The 17,444-nt window shown below is 26.7% G+C and overlaps 1 protein-coding gene across 7 annotated transcripts in view; it reads right to left on the reverse strand.

Annotated features, from left to right (window-relative positions):
• Positions 1-17,444, reverse strand: part of LOC107448983 (FAT atypical cadherin kugelei) — a 653,420-nt gene that overhangs the window by 46,912 nt on the left and 589,064 nt on the right. For 6 of the 7 annotated variants that reach the window (XM_043040631.3, XM_043040626.3, XM_087154412.1 and 3 more), the window contains 12 exons: positions 16,986-17,047; positions 15,619-15,774; positions 15,276-15,428; positions 14,474-14,690; positions 10,856-10,995; positions 10,172-10,335; positions 9,385-9,707; positions 7,901-8,569; positions 5,267-6,096; positions 3,644-3,815; positions 2,567-2,788; positions 1,206-1,229 (listed from right to left, as the gene is read on the reverse strand). In XM_043040631.3, the coding sequence (XP_042896565.2) occupies positions 1,206-1,229; positions 2,567-2,788; positions 3,644-3,815; positions 5,267-6,096; positions 7,901-8,569; positions 9,385-9,707; positions 10,172-10,335; positions 10,856-10,995; positions 14,474-14,690; positions 15,276-15,428; positions 15,619-15,774; positions 16,986-17,047 (3,132 nt within the window). The remainder of the gene's footprint in view (positions 1-1,205; positions 1,230-2,566; positions 2,789-3,643; positions 3,816-5,266; positions 6,097-7,900; positions 8,570-9,384; positions 9,708-10,171; positions 10,336-10,855; positions 10,996-14,473; positions 14,691-15,275; positions 15,429-15,618; positions 15,775-16,985; positions 17,048-17,444) is intronic. The other variant, XM_071187808.2, reaches the window with a different exon arrangement.

Here is a 17,444-nt window from a genome sequence, read left to right on the forward strand (position 1 = left end):
AAATAATTGTGCTACAGTGCTTGCTAAAAATGAAATTTTTGGAAAAATTTAATAAAAAGAATTCCTTTAGATGGTTTTGCAAAAAATATAGTTATCTATCTCCATAAATTTCTCAATCTTTGCACTATGGTTTGAATTCCCAAATTAATAAAGGATTACTTTAGAAACACTTCTTCAATATATAATATCTTAAACATATTCACATATCTGATTGTATAACTCATTTACGTAAACAAACATGCCTTTTTCCTCGCAAATTTGAATGGTAAGATAATAATTTTAGTTTGTAAGTATACTTTCTTAAAATTAAGTTGTAGTTTAAAATTTGGAAAATAATTAACTTTAGTGTCCCACAGGAACTAGAGTTCTTACAGTAGCTAAAATTCAGCCTTTATTTTACAAAAGCTAGTGCAATCCTATTTTAGTCAACTTAGACTCTTACTATGACTTGAACTTTCTGAATAGTAAAATATAAAAACTAATTCTAAACATTGAGCCAAATTTGACAAAGAAATGAGGTTGTGAAAAAAAATTAAAACAGTTTCAATTCAAAAAGTTGATAAGTAAACAAACATAAAATAAAATATAGAAACTCAGGACATGTATAACAGAAATGCATTTTAATACATATATACAAAAATATAATATCCAAAACAAAAGTTTTCAGGTTTAGAAGTTAATATTTTCAAGTACAGTTCTACCAGAGATAATTAGAATCTTGGCAGATGGCCAATAAAAGCATATCTAAAAACAACAATCATTTAGGGGTGAAGGGAGGAGATTACAGTGGAAGAGGTTTTGAGGCAACAAATATAAGGCCTGCATGTAACTTTTTGACTTGTATTCCTAACAGTTTATCCACTTATCTGTTCCTTTCTCTAAGGTGGGTTTGTAATGTTCCTCATAATCTATGAGAGAACTGTACAAGTAAAATTACTGATACTAATGTATTTTAAAAAAAGGAGGCAGAGTTTTGATTAACAAGTTATTTATTAGCCTTATCGCATTTTAAGGAAAAGTTAGTATCGTTCAGAAGTCTCCAACATAGAAGAATTAAAGCATAAACTGAATAGAGAGAGAAGGGTTAGTGAACATATAGAGTAGTATAATATTTATTTGGGTCAGCAGGATAGTGCAGAAATGTAGGATGAGTGAAAGTCTAGAAAATACTTTAAAAAAATCAGACCAAAAATAAAAGTACTCACATGGCCCATTGCTATAACCAGGGTCTAAATGGTGAAAGATTATAAAAAAGAACGTTAATTTATGATCATACATGCTTAAAAATAATAAACTATAAAACCTGATTTATGTTCATTAAAAGTTAAAGAAAGAAATTAATCATATTAAATGAAACAAAATAACATTAAAACAAATATACATAAATAAAAAAAAGCTCAAAATGAAAGCTAATGACAAAAATAAAAAATATTTTTTGCTTTATGAGAACCAATTAAATGATATTATCTTCATAAAATAATAATTTATTTAAAATATATAATAAAATTTTAAATTGCCACAAAAATTGAAAAACTTATTAAACAAATGCATATGTTCTACAAGAAAAGGGAAGGAAGCAAACAAAATTAACATCAACGAAGAAACTTGCACATTTATTACTTTACTTTAAATTATAAATAATCACTGTGTGGAAAAAATTAACTTAATCCAAATAAATAAAAATAAAAGGGTGCATGAAAAATAGTCTTATTAATGTCATAAACACGATTATCAGTAGAGCTTGCAGAAAAAAGAAATCTAGAGGAAAAAAATGTTGCAAAACACAATGTTGTATTTTAAGTAAGAGAATTTATGTACGTTGACACAAAATATATTTTGGAAGATGTTTAAAGTGTTTTCTTCACAATACAACTGCTTGCACAAAAGCTTTGCACAATAAAGTGAAGTAAAATGTTTCTCAATGATATAAAATACAAAATACTGCATAGAAAAGATTAAAAATTTTTTTAAACAGTTGGTTGATTTTATAATTAAATATTTATTTAATTTCCTTTATTAAAATAAGAAGAAATGAAAACTGTAAAATTAAAAATAAGTAAGTTATTATTTTTTAGCTGTATAAAATTAAAGACATTATATAACTTTAAATAAAATGAGATTTGATTTGAAAAATTATATATTTTTTCTTTAATAATTAGGAAAGTTACTTTATATAGCATAATCTAGAAAATGTAATATTTAAACACCTAGAAAAAAGAAAGATTTAAAAGTTTTCTTTTTTTCTAAATTAAGTATTTACACTCAAACAGCGACTAAAAGAAGAAAAGCCATAGAAATTAATCCTTCTGTAATGTAAACATAATGGAAGTAATTTGTAGTAACAAATATTAGAAATATAAAAAAAAAATTTCTTGGAAAATATTAAAGCCAACAACTACATTCCATGAAAATTTTTTAAAACGAATTGTAGCTTTTCTTAAAACACTAGCTACATTGCAAGTAAATAAAACTAAGAAAAGACACACATGACATTCACATTTTGTTTATGTTAATGAAATTTTTTTTTGATGTGTAAATATTTCTAATATGCATTAACATTACCTACCAGTAGTAAAATTTACACCAAAATCTTCATGAGTATTTCCATCAACAATACTGTATATCAATTGTCGTCCTTCAGGACTGTCAGCCAGCACAGTAAGAACAGCTGATTTAGAACGTAATGATTCCACAACTGATATATTATAATATTGTTTGGGAAACACTGGCATATCTCTATTGATAAGGCGAATTGGTACATCTACAGTGCTCTTCATGGGTGGGTTGCCTGTAATTTACAAAAACAAAATTTCAAAAAACCATTGCAATGGATTTTACAAAAAATCTTCAGGAATTTGTCAATTGGTTCAGCTTTTAAAATAATCATATGATTTTTAAAATATTTCAAAGAACTGCAGTGGTTTTATGAATGAAATTATAATAATTTAAAATACATCAATAATTATTATAGGGAGGGTTACACTAGTGGGATGGCTAACTGGCTGATCCCCCAGGAAAGCAAAAAATCAATTTATTCAAGCAGATCATTAAAGTTGTTAAAATTTTAAAATCGGTACACATTGTTATATTTGATTTTTTTTAAATTTCACATTGCTACCATATAATTTAAAATGTAACTGCGTTTTTTAATGTTACAAATTTATAAGTTTGCAATATTTTATACTTGTAATTGCAATTCATATAATTTCCTTCTTCAAAATTTACTGTGTTAAATAAATGAAAAATGCAACCAATAGGTTGTGGTTCATCCAGGGCAACTAAAACCTTATGCACAGCTCTGATTATAAGGAAAAAAAATCTAACCCGCTGTCACCATAAAAAAAGTTGTTTCATAATAACTTGAACTCAATAAATTTGAATAAGTATACACCAACAATTATAGTAGCCTTAAAAATGATCTTATTTTAAACCATTGCTTAAACATGGAGAGTTGTATGATATTGTTCTTTATATGTACAGTTTCCTAATTGAACAAGAAAAGGCAAATTAGTTTTGTTCGTTGAGGTTTATCTGAAAAAAAGAATTAACAGTTGAAGTGTTAAATATGATACAGAAACTTTTTTTTTAAACATAGTTCGAATGATTAGTTATTAACATGAAAAATACTTTAATATGTTAGTACCTCCATCAATAGCAGCAACAACTATCTCATGGTCAAGATTTTGTGATCCCACTGGTTTTAACAGAATAATTTCCCCACTATTCCTATCAACTTTGAAAGTTTTATTGTCACCTTCTACAAGCTCATAATGCACTTTACTATTTTCTCCAAGGTCTAAATCAATGGCATGAACCTATAAAAGTTACAAACAATTAATTATAGATTTATTTCTAAATTAAATGAACTTCTCTTTTGAGATATAACAAAACTAAAAAAAAAGAAGGAAAAAAAAGAGATAATTTAGTTAAAATGGTCGATATTAAGTTAATGCTCTGAACAGTGCCGTTCCTGGCGGGTATGCAGCGAATGCCCCGCACGCAGGCGCCCAATTTAAGGGGCGCCAAATTCAACTATTCCTGTCAAAGACTCTCGCAATACCTCAGACTCACCCATAGATATTCTGAATTATATAACCAAGAAAAATTTGCAGTCTTTGTTTCCAAACCTGTCTATAGCATTAAGGATATTTTTGACGCTGCCGATTTCTGTTGCGTCTGGCGAAAGGAGTTTTTCAAAGCTAAAACTTGTAAAATCTTATTTGAGAACTTCGATGTGCCAGGAAAGGCTTTCAGATTTAGCTGTTATTTCAATCGAAAATAAAATATGTGAAGTCATCGATCACAATGAAATGATCAATGAGCTTGCATCTGCAAAAGCAAGACATGTTATGTTCTAAAGCTACCTTGTTATTTGATAATTAGGTACTTAGGTATTAGACAGATCTTGCACATTTTCAAGTTAACGGATTTGTTTGCGTTGAGCGCCGTTTGAGAGTTTTAACTCAATTCACTCAGTTGAGTGAATTGAGTTATATTAGATTTTTTGTTAATTTCCGAATGGACGTGTTTTATTTATGACCTATATTGTACGTTAATAGTCTATTTTATTTGATGTAAAAAATAAATTTTTTGTCATATTTTTTCGTTGTTTTATTTTATTACGCCCATTTTCATAATCAAACACTTACACTAAAGTGACTTTAGTCTATAAGGAAACTATTAAGTTTAAACCTCAAACTAAAAATGATTATGAAAATTTGGCCTTATCATCAAAATTTAAGCATAGTATATAGGGGCGCACAAAATTACCCCACCCCAGGAACGGCGCTGGCTCTGAATCTTAGATGAAAAATCGTAAATACTTTATTAAATATAATTATGAGAATGAAATGAACAGCTAAAAAATTCTCTTTGAGAGCTTTTCTGGTTAGTTGATACAAATGTTTTAATAAACAAAAGCTATCAAATTGCAGGGTATTGTTTTTAAAATCTTGTAATATAAAACTTAATAAAACATGCAAAAAATAGCAACAAATAAATATTAATAGCAATAATTTTGTGCTATTTAAGTCATATAAAATAATAATTAAAAAAATCAGCTATAAAATAAATTTGATCAGCTTAAATGAATTTTATCATGAAAAATTATAATTTTTATTTTTTTATCTACAAATCACAAATGCAACATAGAATATGTGAAGGCTGTTCTACATTAATGTACTCAAAATGTTTGAAAAAAAAACTGGTTCACTAGTTTCATTCAAAGTATTTCAATACTCAAAACAAGCAAAAATAAATAAATTACCTTGCGAACAATATAACCCTTTTGAGCTTCCATTGGTACAACTGAATAATATGGCAAGTTCACAAAAATAGGAGGATTATCATTCACATCAGTGATGGTAACTTCAACTAAAATATGAGCTATTTGTACTGGGTTTGTTAATTCACTTTTTACTTCAACAACTAGAGTAAAAAAATTCTGTGTTTCACGATCAAATGGTATTCCTTTAGTTCTCACAACACCTGAAGTTGATCCTACTTCAAACATTTCAGAAGGATTCAATATTTTAAAACTCAAATGTTCATTGAGAGATGAACCTATAACTGTTATAACAGCAACTGTAACAACTTTTGCAGAATTCTCCTCAACTTTAGCAGTATATTTTGGTTTGCTGAAACGAAGTGAGCTTCTTCGAGATTCTTTTACTTTTATCGACACTTTAGAACTGGCTTCATATTCACTGTCACTAGCTGAGACTACAAGTTGATATTCTTCATTCATATCTTCAGGACTTTTAACAACTATTTCTCCAGTATCCTCATCAATTGCAAATTTTTCCCCATAATTTCCTGAGACAATATTATACTTAATTGAGGTAGTTGCAACAGTATCAGGATCTGTTGCTTTCACAGTTATGACTACTACACCTTGATGAGTTGGTAAAAGAACAGTAGCTGCATAAGAAGGATGTTCAAATTGAGGAGGGCAGTCATTAATATCAGCTATATATATAGTCACTGTGGCAGGAATTATAGCACTAAGATGAGGTTTTCCCATGTCAGTTACTTGAACAGTAAAAGTAAAATTGGAAAATTTTTCATGATCTAAGACTTGAGATGTACTGATTGCACCTATAAAAATTATTGTAGGTTTATAACAAAAAACCAACAAAAAAAAGGTTAAAGCATAAAATATAGAATAACAAAGGAATTGTAAAACTGATGTAAGGGTTGTTGGGCAGCAATTTAAATTCCTTATATGAATTACAGGTATAATAGATTAAAATGAGGCATACATTTTTTAAAGAATAAAATTATAAAGCAAGCTATAATACAAGCTATAAATATAATACATCAAGAATAGATAAAAAAGTATATAAAGAAATCGCATATTTAAAATTCGATTTTTCAGGAACTAAAATTCGTTAAAATTTTGTATTTTCATGAAAAATTACGTACTTTAAAATGACAAAAAAAATTTTATACCTCACAACTCAAAATTTCTTTCACTATAATTAAAATAACATAATAATAAAGAATATTTACGAAAATTTATTTTTTGCATGGAATTATCTTTGGATAAATGAATTTTAAGTCAAAATTTGACAAAATCGATATAATAGTTCCTCAGGAATTGAGTATTTTACCTTATGTGTTCATTATATTTACTGTTGTTTATATTTTACCTTATAAAATTGCATTCATTAAAACGATGTAAAAATTTGTATAACTTACAATAAAATTTTTTTACTATTATTAAATAAAGTAATAAAAAATTATTTCTAGAATGGAATCTGTGCCAAATTTTTTCGATTAGCACAACAAATTCTTACGATAAAGAGAAATACGCAAAATGCAAAATTGTGTCCAAATTTTGGAATGATTTCCTGACCAAGCTATTGGGACCATATTAGCCAGATTGCAGCTACTCCCTATAATCTGGAGGTAAAAAATTATAATCCACCAAAAAAAAGTATGTTTATTCAGAGAAAGCATGTCTTTGTGTCTGATTTCGTAACTTAACCCACTGACGGTTCTGCACGTAAAATATCGTATTTTAACCACCAGTCTTCTCCGCACAGCAAAACCGGTTTTCCCACGTTATTAGATAGAAAAGTGGTGTATTGGGGAGAAACATTTTCCCAATTTTGCCCATTCGCTAAACCGCCAGGGGGTTAATAATCATCTGCACTAATTAATTAGCATGTTTGAGGTCACCCCTGGAACAATTATGATTGAGTCCTAGTATGTGAAAATCTGATCATTAGAAAACAAAAATTATCAAAAGTCATTCAGGGAAATTCTTTTTTTTGTGTACCATATTTTTATTTATAATTACTTCAAATTTATAATAGCTAATAATTATTTTCTACACCAAAATTTTGCATTTTTGACAAATGTAAAAAACTATGACAAAAAGGATTTTTTGATATGATAACAATGGTAAAAACTGGATAAAACAGTCAATTGTTAAAAATTTGCTAATCCTGGAATTCTATGAGAAATTTTTTTGATGAATACATTTTAAAACTTATTGTTAATGCAAGAACATAATTTACCATGTATGAAAAAATTTAATTATTTTTAAAGCTTGTCTACATTCAATATTGCAATTTCTTGAAAGATTATATCAACAAAATGAATGAAACTTATTTAGTGCTAGATTCTTTACAGATTGTACAATTATGTGATACTAACGTCATATTCACAACATAATTTTATAGAATGCTCCATTGAGTTAAATTATTTCATATGTGCTGCAAACATGTCAAGAACTTGTTAATTTAGAGAAAGATTGGATTTTTTGTTTTAAATAAGGATAATTAAAAATAATAGTAATAAATTTTAAGCAAATAGGTCTTTAAAATGTTTAATGATAATTTTTATAAAAAATAACAGTGAGCTAGGATATTTAAATCGAAAGTAAATGGCTTACCTGTGCTGGAATCAATCCGAAAATATAAATTAGCAGATTTTTCCACAATTTTATAAAACAAAACTGCATTAAGCTCAGAATCTTTATCAGCAGCAGCCACTACTAATGGAAGATTAGATTGATCAAGCACGATGCTATCAGCATCTACAGCTTCACTGACAAATCCTACAACTTCAGTTTCAAGGAAATATGGGTGATTATCATTGCGATCTAAGACATGGATAAGAACCATAGTTTCAGCAGATGTTCCAACCATATTTGTAGAACGCACAGTTAAATTAAAAAACACATTTGTTTCATAATCTAAAGATTTTGTAGTAAGAATAACACCAGAGGTAGGATTGATTGTAAAACTGTCTTCTTCATTACCATCAATAATTTCATAATATACAGAAGAACGACAAGTAGCTGTAACTCCAACAACTTTAGTTTCACTTCTACCATTCTCAAACAGTTCAATAACATATTCAGATTTATCAAACTTGGGTGGTGCATTATCTGAAACAGTAATTATAATGTGAACATTTACACTTCCATTTAAAGGTGAATCTCCATGATCTATAGCTCTAACACTTAGAAAATACTCAGACATCGAATTTCTGTCCAGAGTGTGAGAAACTTGTATTATACCAAGAGTAGGATCAATATAGAAAGCTCCACCAACATTTCCTGGGAAAATGAACATTTTCATTAATTTGATAAACATTAAGTTATTAATTGTTATTCTTAACAACTATTTTTAGCTACAATGTAAACAAAACCAAAAAATTTATTTAATATTTTTTGACAGAAATTTATGACAAAGCTAATATAAGCCTTCTTGTAAAAAGAAAAAAAATGTTCCAGGAATTATAAAATTAAAGGGATAAGTTAACTTGAAATAATAAATAAAGAGAAAAATTCAAATACGGCCTAATTCATGGAATTTAAGCACAAAAATTCGATGAAGAATTACAAAGTAAAAAAAAAATACTACATATGTTTTTTTTTGAAAAAAAAAAGATATAAAAATCAATGGGAAAGGAAAATTTAACAAAAAATTTTATTGATTAGTTTTAGTTACTGTTAGCTATATCTTGAAAATTTCTTTAACTTATTTAAGCCCAAGTATATATAATTAGGCATATACAGTCTTTTTTTTAATTTTCGTTACAGGGCCAAATTCGTTAAAAAAAGTTCTCTCCTTAACTGGTTATAAGACTCTTCAGAAAGATAGAATAACTTAATCAATATCCATCATACACAACTCTTACCCACTGGTAACTTGAAGATATACTTGTTTTAGAAATTATTAAACTTATTGTGTTAATAAGTGGTTAAGAATATTTAAGAAAAAAATATTTTCTTTGAGATTAATCAATTTTTTTTTTAAAATAAACACAGCACCATTTTCAATTTGTTTTTAATTATTCAGAGAAAAAAAAACAAGTAAAATTAAGTTGATTTAAAATAATTAATATTTATAAATAATAATTAATGTTTACCTGATACAACTGAATAGCTTAGTTGAGCATTTTTTCCTTTGTCTCTATCAATAGCAATGACTTGTAAGACTGATGTACCAATAGCAGCTGTTTCAAATACTTGACCTTCAAACATGCTTGTTAAAAATTGCGGAGCATGATCATTATGATCAAATACATTTATTTCTAACCTTGTAAAACAGCGTTTTGAAGGAGTCCCACTATCCATAACAGCTACTGTAAGTATGTGACGTTGAGCAGTTTCATGGTCTAAAGGTTGAGCAACAGAAAGTATTCCAGTTCTTGAATCCAAACGAAATTTGGAGATACTGTAAGGACTAGCACTAGAAAAAGTAAAAATAAAAATATATATAAATTTAACAATTTACATAATATATTTATTTCATTTAAAAATATCAAGTTAATTTATTAATAAGCTTAATATACTTAAATAAAATAAAGATTAAAAATGCTTTAAAAATCGGTTTAATTATAAATATTAAGGATAATTAAATAAGTATCTTTTAATCTTTTGATGACTCTGCATGTAAAAAGATACCTTTTTCATCTGGATTTTTCCATAAATTGAAAACGAATATACACCTGAAAGAAGAAATCACAAGAATACCTCCACATTTGCTTATTTGAAAAGCATACAGGAGGTTATTAATGCATAATAAACACAAACAATGTTTCTTTGGTGCATAAAGAATTTTAGTAACAATAATTGCTTTAAGCTTATTCTTTTCTAATATCAAGAACCAAATGGCCAACCAACTTCTAACTTCAAATAAAAAATATTAATTACCTATTGTGAATAGTGTAAAGCAAACGTTTGTCTTGATCTCTATCAAATGCTTCTAGTTTCAAAATTTCAGTATCCACTGGACTGTTTTCAGCAATTTGAACTTTGTAGGTATGTTCCAAGAATTCTGGCATATAGTTGTTAATACTCATAACTTTAATTGATAACTAAAAAAAAAAAAATTTATTTATAAAAATATTTATAAGTAAAATTTTGAAACCAAAATAACCTTTTGTTATTGAAATAGTTTAATAGCATATAAGCACAACCAGGAAAGAATTAAAAATTTAAAAGTATATAGGTTTGTAATTAATTTTTGACTTACACAATTTAATAGCAATAATTTTTTCAAGTAGGGGAAACAAAAAGATATAGATTTAACTCTAATATTGTTTTCTTAAGAACTCTTATAAATAATTAACGTTTATTAATAAAAACTAGTTAAGTTGATTAGATTTAAGCAATGAAATAAATAGTACAATTTCTTAAGGACATGATTTATGTAAGTTTAAGGACATGATTTATGTAAGTTTAAGTACATAATTTATGTAAAAGTAACAAGAAGTTACTTTTTCTTGGTTTTCAAATCTATATAATTACAACTTAGTAGGATATTTAAACTGCTCTTGGCTGAATCAGAAATAATTAATGAAGTGCATTGGTAAACATAATGCAAATGATACTTACAAAAGTAGATACTGAATAAATGCCATCTGTGACAGCAATGCTAAGATTATACATAGGATGAACTTCCCATTTTAATTTTCGAGCAAGTAAAACAGCTCCACCTTTTGACTGAATCATGAACATATCACCAACATTTCCACCTGTAATAAAAAAAAGGAACAATAAAAGAAAGGTTGATGTATCACTATATATAATTTTGCATCATTATTTTTAAAAAAAAGTTATTTTATAAAATTGGAAACATACACTATAAAAGACTTTTGATATCAAATAGTATTGAGTTAACATTTGGGTCAGACAAAACTTAGAGACAAATAGTTTTATTTGAAAAATATTGATTCCGAAAAATGGTAGACTACACATTTTTGAAAAGTATCAAGATAGGATTGTTATGGTCAAATTTAAATATATCATTCTGCATTTGACAAAATCATGATATAGCATATTCAGGTTTGAAGAGACATTTTAGGACTTTATGAACCTCTAAACAATCACAAATAAGCTTCTTAATAAGTTCTAACTTCATTTATATTTAGAAAAGACAAAAAAATATTGTTAGTGACTTTTATTTTTGTAAAATTTACAATGCAAAATTTTTAAAATTAATTCCATTTAATTCTTCATGTTGTTCTTTAATCTGCTATTTTCTGCTATTAAATAGTTGTCAACATATTCATACTAACTCTTTTACTTAGAAGATGGTGTAAAAATTTTATTTTTGTCCTAAGCAAAATTACACAAAATATGCATTAGAAATAAAATTGTATACTTGCAAAGAATAATCAAGAACACTTTATGATCTGGATTGAATGGTTGCAATATCAAAAATATGGTTAGTCAGAAGAGTGATCAAAATTTTGTTCTCCTTTATGTCAATTTTAGTTTTTGAATATTATGCTAGATTGAATGTTTATATGCTATATCGAATCGCAGCAAATGTTTTGGCTAATAAATTTATAAAATTTGTTTATTTAAAGATAATTTTATGTAATTCATATTTTGAATTTTAGTACTATTTAAAATTATGTGGACTAAATTGTTGAAAAAGTTTATATACACTACCGACCAAAAGTTTGTGAAAATTTTGAAATCTACAAAAAAATGGTCTAAATTCAAATGTTCATGGAACTGCGAAAAATCATTCAAATTGCATGAAAATTTGATATGCTCTAAAGTGAACCCTCTACATTTAGTTACATATGATCAAATTGCAATACTTCGTTTTTTACGAACTGAATCCAGCTTTTCATCATGGGTTGTTTCCATAGTGAAAAAAGTTGTGAAGTTTGAACACTTGCCAAACTAGCAAAAAAAAAAAATAGTTTTGGTACTTTCTGTTAATAGAAAATAGTTGTTTGAACCGTTCTATGTAAGCCTTCAAAATTTCAGATGGATTTGACTTTTTTTGACGAAGTTATAGAATTTTGAAAAACATGTGTACTTTTCTCGATTTTTGAGCATTCCACATATGCGGTCTTTTGGTCTATACATCTTCTAGCAAAGAACTTTTTAATTTTAATGTTTTCCATATTTTCAAATAATTAATATTGATTATAAAACAAATATTCTTATTCATTATTTTAATTATTGTTATTACAAAGAATTTATTATGAATATAATTAAAACAATATCTCATAGATGTCCCATTTCATCGAAAATTTGTTTGTTCTTGCAAACGATGCTCTGATATTTCGAATCAAAATCAGTTATGGGACATTTTGCAACAGGAATGGAACTCTTTATCACTTGAAGTGATTAATGGTTTGTTAGAATGAATGCAACGCATATGTAAGGCTATAATAAAAGCAAAATGTGGATTGTTCGAGGAATCTAAGATTTAAATGTTAATTTATTTAATTACAAAATACGAATAAGAATATGTTAAATATTTGACCTGTTGTAAATAAAATAGTTTGGTAAAAATGCAAATTTTTTATACTATTGTTGCTATTTTTTTAGAATTATTTATGTAATTATTGTTATAACTTTTTATTTTAATTTAATGTAAAGTAAAAATATCACAACAAAACTAATACATATAAGCAATAAATATAAACAATAATAATTACAATAATGAATAAGAGTATTTGTTTTATAATAAATATTAATTATTTGAAAATATAGAAGACATTAAAATTGAAAAGTTCTTTGGTAGAAGATGTATAGACCGAAAGACTGCATATGTGAAATGCTCAAAAATAGAGAAAAGTACACATGTTTTCCAAAATTCTATAACTTCGTCAAAAAAAAATCGAATCAATCTGAAATTTTGAGGGCTTACATAGAACGGTTCAAACAACTATTTTCCATTCACAGAAAGTATAAAAATTTTTTTTTTTGCAAGTTTGGCAAGTGTTCAAACTTAAAAAATTTTTTCACCATAAAAGCAATCCGTGATGAAAAGCTGGATTCAGTTTGCAGAAAACAAAGTATTGCAATTTGATCACATGTAACTAACAGTAGAGGGTTCACTTTAGAACATATCAAATTTTCATGCAATTTGAATGATTTTTCGCAGTTCTATGAACATTTGAATTTAAACCTTTTCTTTGCAGATTTCAAAATTTTCGCAAACTTTTGACCGGTAGTGTACTTCACAATTCAAAAGTTTTTGATTTGCTTACAAACTTTTCAAGACATAACGAAATAGGCAAAAATTAAAATTAATGTTAAGGGACCTAAACTTTAAACCGCTTTCTAGCCTAAATAATTGAGATCAAATTTTCAAGATTGCAGGTAGCCCCATATTTTAAGAGTCAAGAATCCAAATCCACCAATGTTTGTTCAGAGAAAGTAAGATTTTGAGTCTGATTTTGTAACTAAAAATATAGTCTGCACTTATTAATTAGCATATTTAAGGCTTAAGAAAGGTTATAATAAGATCTAAAATTCAGGGTATTTACTTTCTTATTTTGTGCACTGTTCTAGAGCGGTAGAATCCTTATAAGATCTTGAACAATTTTTTAAAGCAATAGAAAATAAAAGTAATTAAACATTTCACTCATAAATTTTTTTTTTAACAAAACTTGGATTATTAATTGTTATTAACAAAATTTTATAAGACAAAATTTTGTTGTTATAAGATTTTGTTATATAAAATTTTGTTGTTTTGCTGTTATAAAATTTGTTATAAGACAAAATCTTATGATAGATGAATATATTTTCATTTTTCAATAAAGATTATCTAGAAGCAACTCATGTAATAATTTTTTTGTACAACCTAATTCTTGAATTTTGATTTAGCAAGCAACTGGATTTAACAAATAATTTTTGATATCCAAAGCTACTTCTTAAATATGGGTTCTATTATAAAAATAATAATAAATAATATGTACTCATTTTAAAATACTATGTTAAAGGAAAAAAAGCACATGTTGTAGTTTTTATTTAAGCAAATTTATTTTTTAACGATTCTTAGAAATTGTTAAAACAACACAGAATTTCATATTCAACTCTTAAATAATACAATATATAGAATGTTACTCTTATACTCTTAATCGTAATTTCATTCTTTTAATAAGTACTAAAGATAATTCCATTTCAAAGAATCTTAAAAATAAACTTCTCATCAATAAATGTTTTCACATTACAATTTAAGTGCATAGCAAATAGAAGTACCTGATATAGAATACCACAAGCTATCTCCATCAGGATCATCGGCTTGAATCATGGCCACTAAGTTACCAACTTTTTCACTTTCTGATATTACAAGTGATTGAGATTCAAGTGGTTGAATAACAGGTGGGCTTTTACTGCTGACTGGAATTGAAATAACTTCTAATATGATTCTTGAATTTGAACTAAGGGAAGGTTTCCCACCATCTGATGCAGTAACCTTTAAAAAAAAATTTTTTTCTTCTGAATATTGATGTAATAATTTTAGCAATTAAAAATTAAAATCAATAAGTTTTCAAAAAATCCATAGTTAATTTGTGAACCTTTCTTGTGCCTCTTTTTGTATGGTACAACAGCACAAACAATTCAAAACAATACTTGTATTTTTCAAAAAATTTAAGTAATGTATCTCGATCCCAATAACCCATAAAATTCATCATAATCATTCAATTTTTTTAAGACTAAACTACATATTTTAAATATTTAATGGTATCAGTGATGGGATTTAAATCATTTTAGACCAAAGCAGAGCACTTAAATATTTTTTGGAAGAAATAATAATATTGAAACTGAATATGTAAAAAATACTCTTATAATTAAGAACCAAATTAATTATTTAAAAAAAACATCCAACATTTAATTATATTTGAGGTCCAATTTTCCAATATTATATAAATTGGAATTATTTTGTTTCTTAGAACTGGTATGCACAGATTTTGTTTGAATTCCTTAGCTGGATACAGTATATAAATGGTTACAATCTATTTAAATGCTCTTAAATATTTTAAAAAGAAATATAAAGTACCAGAAGCTCATATTGTTGACCTCCTTTTACAGGTCCCTGACTGTATATTACCCCAGTTTTCGGATGAATTCGGAATAAGTGGGCACTAGACCCTTCAGAGAGAACATAAGAAATGTCCCCATTTGGACCAGAATCTTCGTCTGATGCAAGAACCTGTAATAATCAAACTTGTAACAGATATATAGATGCCTGATAAAAATTTTAAAACTGTAATAAATAAATAAATATATGATCAAGTAAAAACTATGCCAACTCAATTATTCTAAAAAAAGTTTTTTTTTAAAAAGCAAATAACAATTTGAAATTTTTTTTATTGATTCATTCAATCAAGAAATTTTAATACTTGACAAGGAGTCGGTCCTTGTTTGGCCATCTGAGGAATGTAACAACGCTGCAACCTTTGGAAGAAAGTAGGGCCATGATCATTAACATCAAGCACTTTAACAACAATACGTGTGGTTGAAACTAATGGAGGATCACCATTATCACTAACTGTAACCTGAAAGAAAAGATCAATCCATTAAATAAAAAGAAGAGATGTTTAGTCAGTCATTTCGATTAAACTTCTCACTAATTATCAAGAGTGCCAAGAAGGGCACTGGCGCTTTACCTGGGTAACAAAATTGTGAAAATATACATTAAATCTGAACATTAAAATTTTTTAAACTTAACCAATAAATATTTTTAATTTTATGATAGTTTGACCAGTTTCTTAGAAATATGAACTTTTTTTTAATCTTTTAATTAATAAATTCAATCAGTTGTTAAATTCAATTATTCTTACCAATTGACTTTCAATTTTGAAAAAAATTTAATATGATTAGTTATTATGTTTTCATAATGTAGTACACAGCATACAGTTTTAATAATTTTTGTAAAAATAACTCTTAGTGCCATTTACTCTTACTTCAAGTTTTAGTAATTTTCAGAGGTTAGAAAATTTTTAAAAATTAAAAACTGGGTGTTATGAGTTTAGTATACAATATATTATGTCCTTGACAATTACTTTTTAATTTTTAAAAATATTTCAAATTTCTAAAAGTTGCTAAAAAGTAGAGTAAGTGTGACATCAAGAGTTATTTTAATAAAAAATTATTAGAACTGCTTTATTTAGTTATTTTTTGGATTGAGAATAATGCAGCTGAAGTCTGACATGACATTAGTAATAAAGGTATCACTCTATAATAAAATATGAACAAGCTCTTTATAGTTCCTCTAAAAGTTTCTCCAATAAACTTTCTATTTTTGTGCCTTCTTTCCATTTTTTTTTGACTAGATAAAAGGTTTAGATACTTTCTGTGACTTTCAATGGTGACTAAAAGAAATTTTGTTTAGAATTCAACACAGTATTCTCTTATATTTCATGAAGCAGACTATATTCAGGTAAAACATACATAAATTGTCATTATAAAGAAGATACGAGTCTTATATGTAAAGCCTTAGAATTCAAAGCTTTTTCAGAAACAGGTAGATATAAGTGCTTTATTAATATTTTAAAACAATTTTACGAATTTTGAAAAATCTGATCAAAGTCAAAATACAGTTTTATAAAAAATACAGTTATGATCAGTTTTAAAGCCATAAAAAAAAATCAATGCTACATATATAATACGTCATAAATGTTTTTAAAAAAAATTGCAGTTGCAAAATGAATTTAGAAGTATTTAATGAAAGTAATAAAAAATGAAACAGAAAGGATAGATTCTTTACCTCTAATACATGTTCAGCTTGAGTCTCTCTATCAAGAAGATTTGAGGTTGTAGTAATTAAACCTGAAAAGAAAATAATAAATAAATAAACAAAAACTTGGGAGTACAAGTTAATCCATATTAGCACTAATCAAAATGTAACTCAAAATTCCAATTGAAGCTTGATAACATGCTAGTTTAATTCTATGAACACTTACTTTCAAAATAAAAAAAAATATAAATATCATGTGCTAATATTTAAAATCTTATTCGAAAAGGCAAAACAGCGTGTTACTTGGGCGAGAGAAACTTAGAGTTATTATGGTTAACTTACTTTTAATACTAGCTCTTGTATTGCACTGGTTTTAAATTTTTGTGAAATTGTATGAAAATGTTTAAAAGTAAACACTACGCAAAAAGATTAATGACGTATTTGCTTTTAATAAAGACAACACTAGATGGCACCACTACTATCAAAGCA

The sequence above is a fragment of the Parasteatoda tepidariorum genome, chromosome 11 (assembly GCF_982258835.1).
Source record: "Parasteatoda tepidariorum strain Cologne lab strain chromosome 11, Ptep-v5.0, whole genome shotgun sequence".
Taxonomy (NCBI): Eukaryota; Metazoa; Arthropoda; class Arachnida; order Araneae; family Theridiidae; genus Parasteatoda; species Parasteatoda tepidariorum.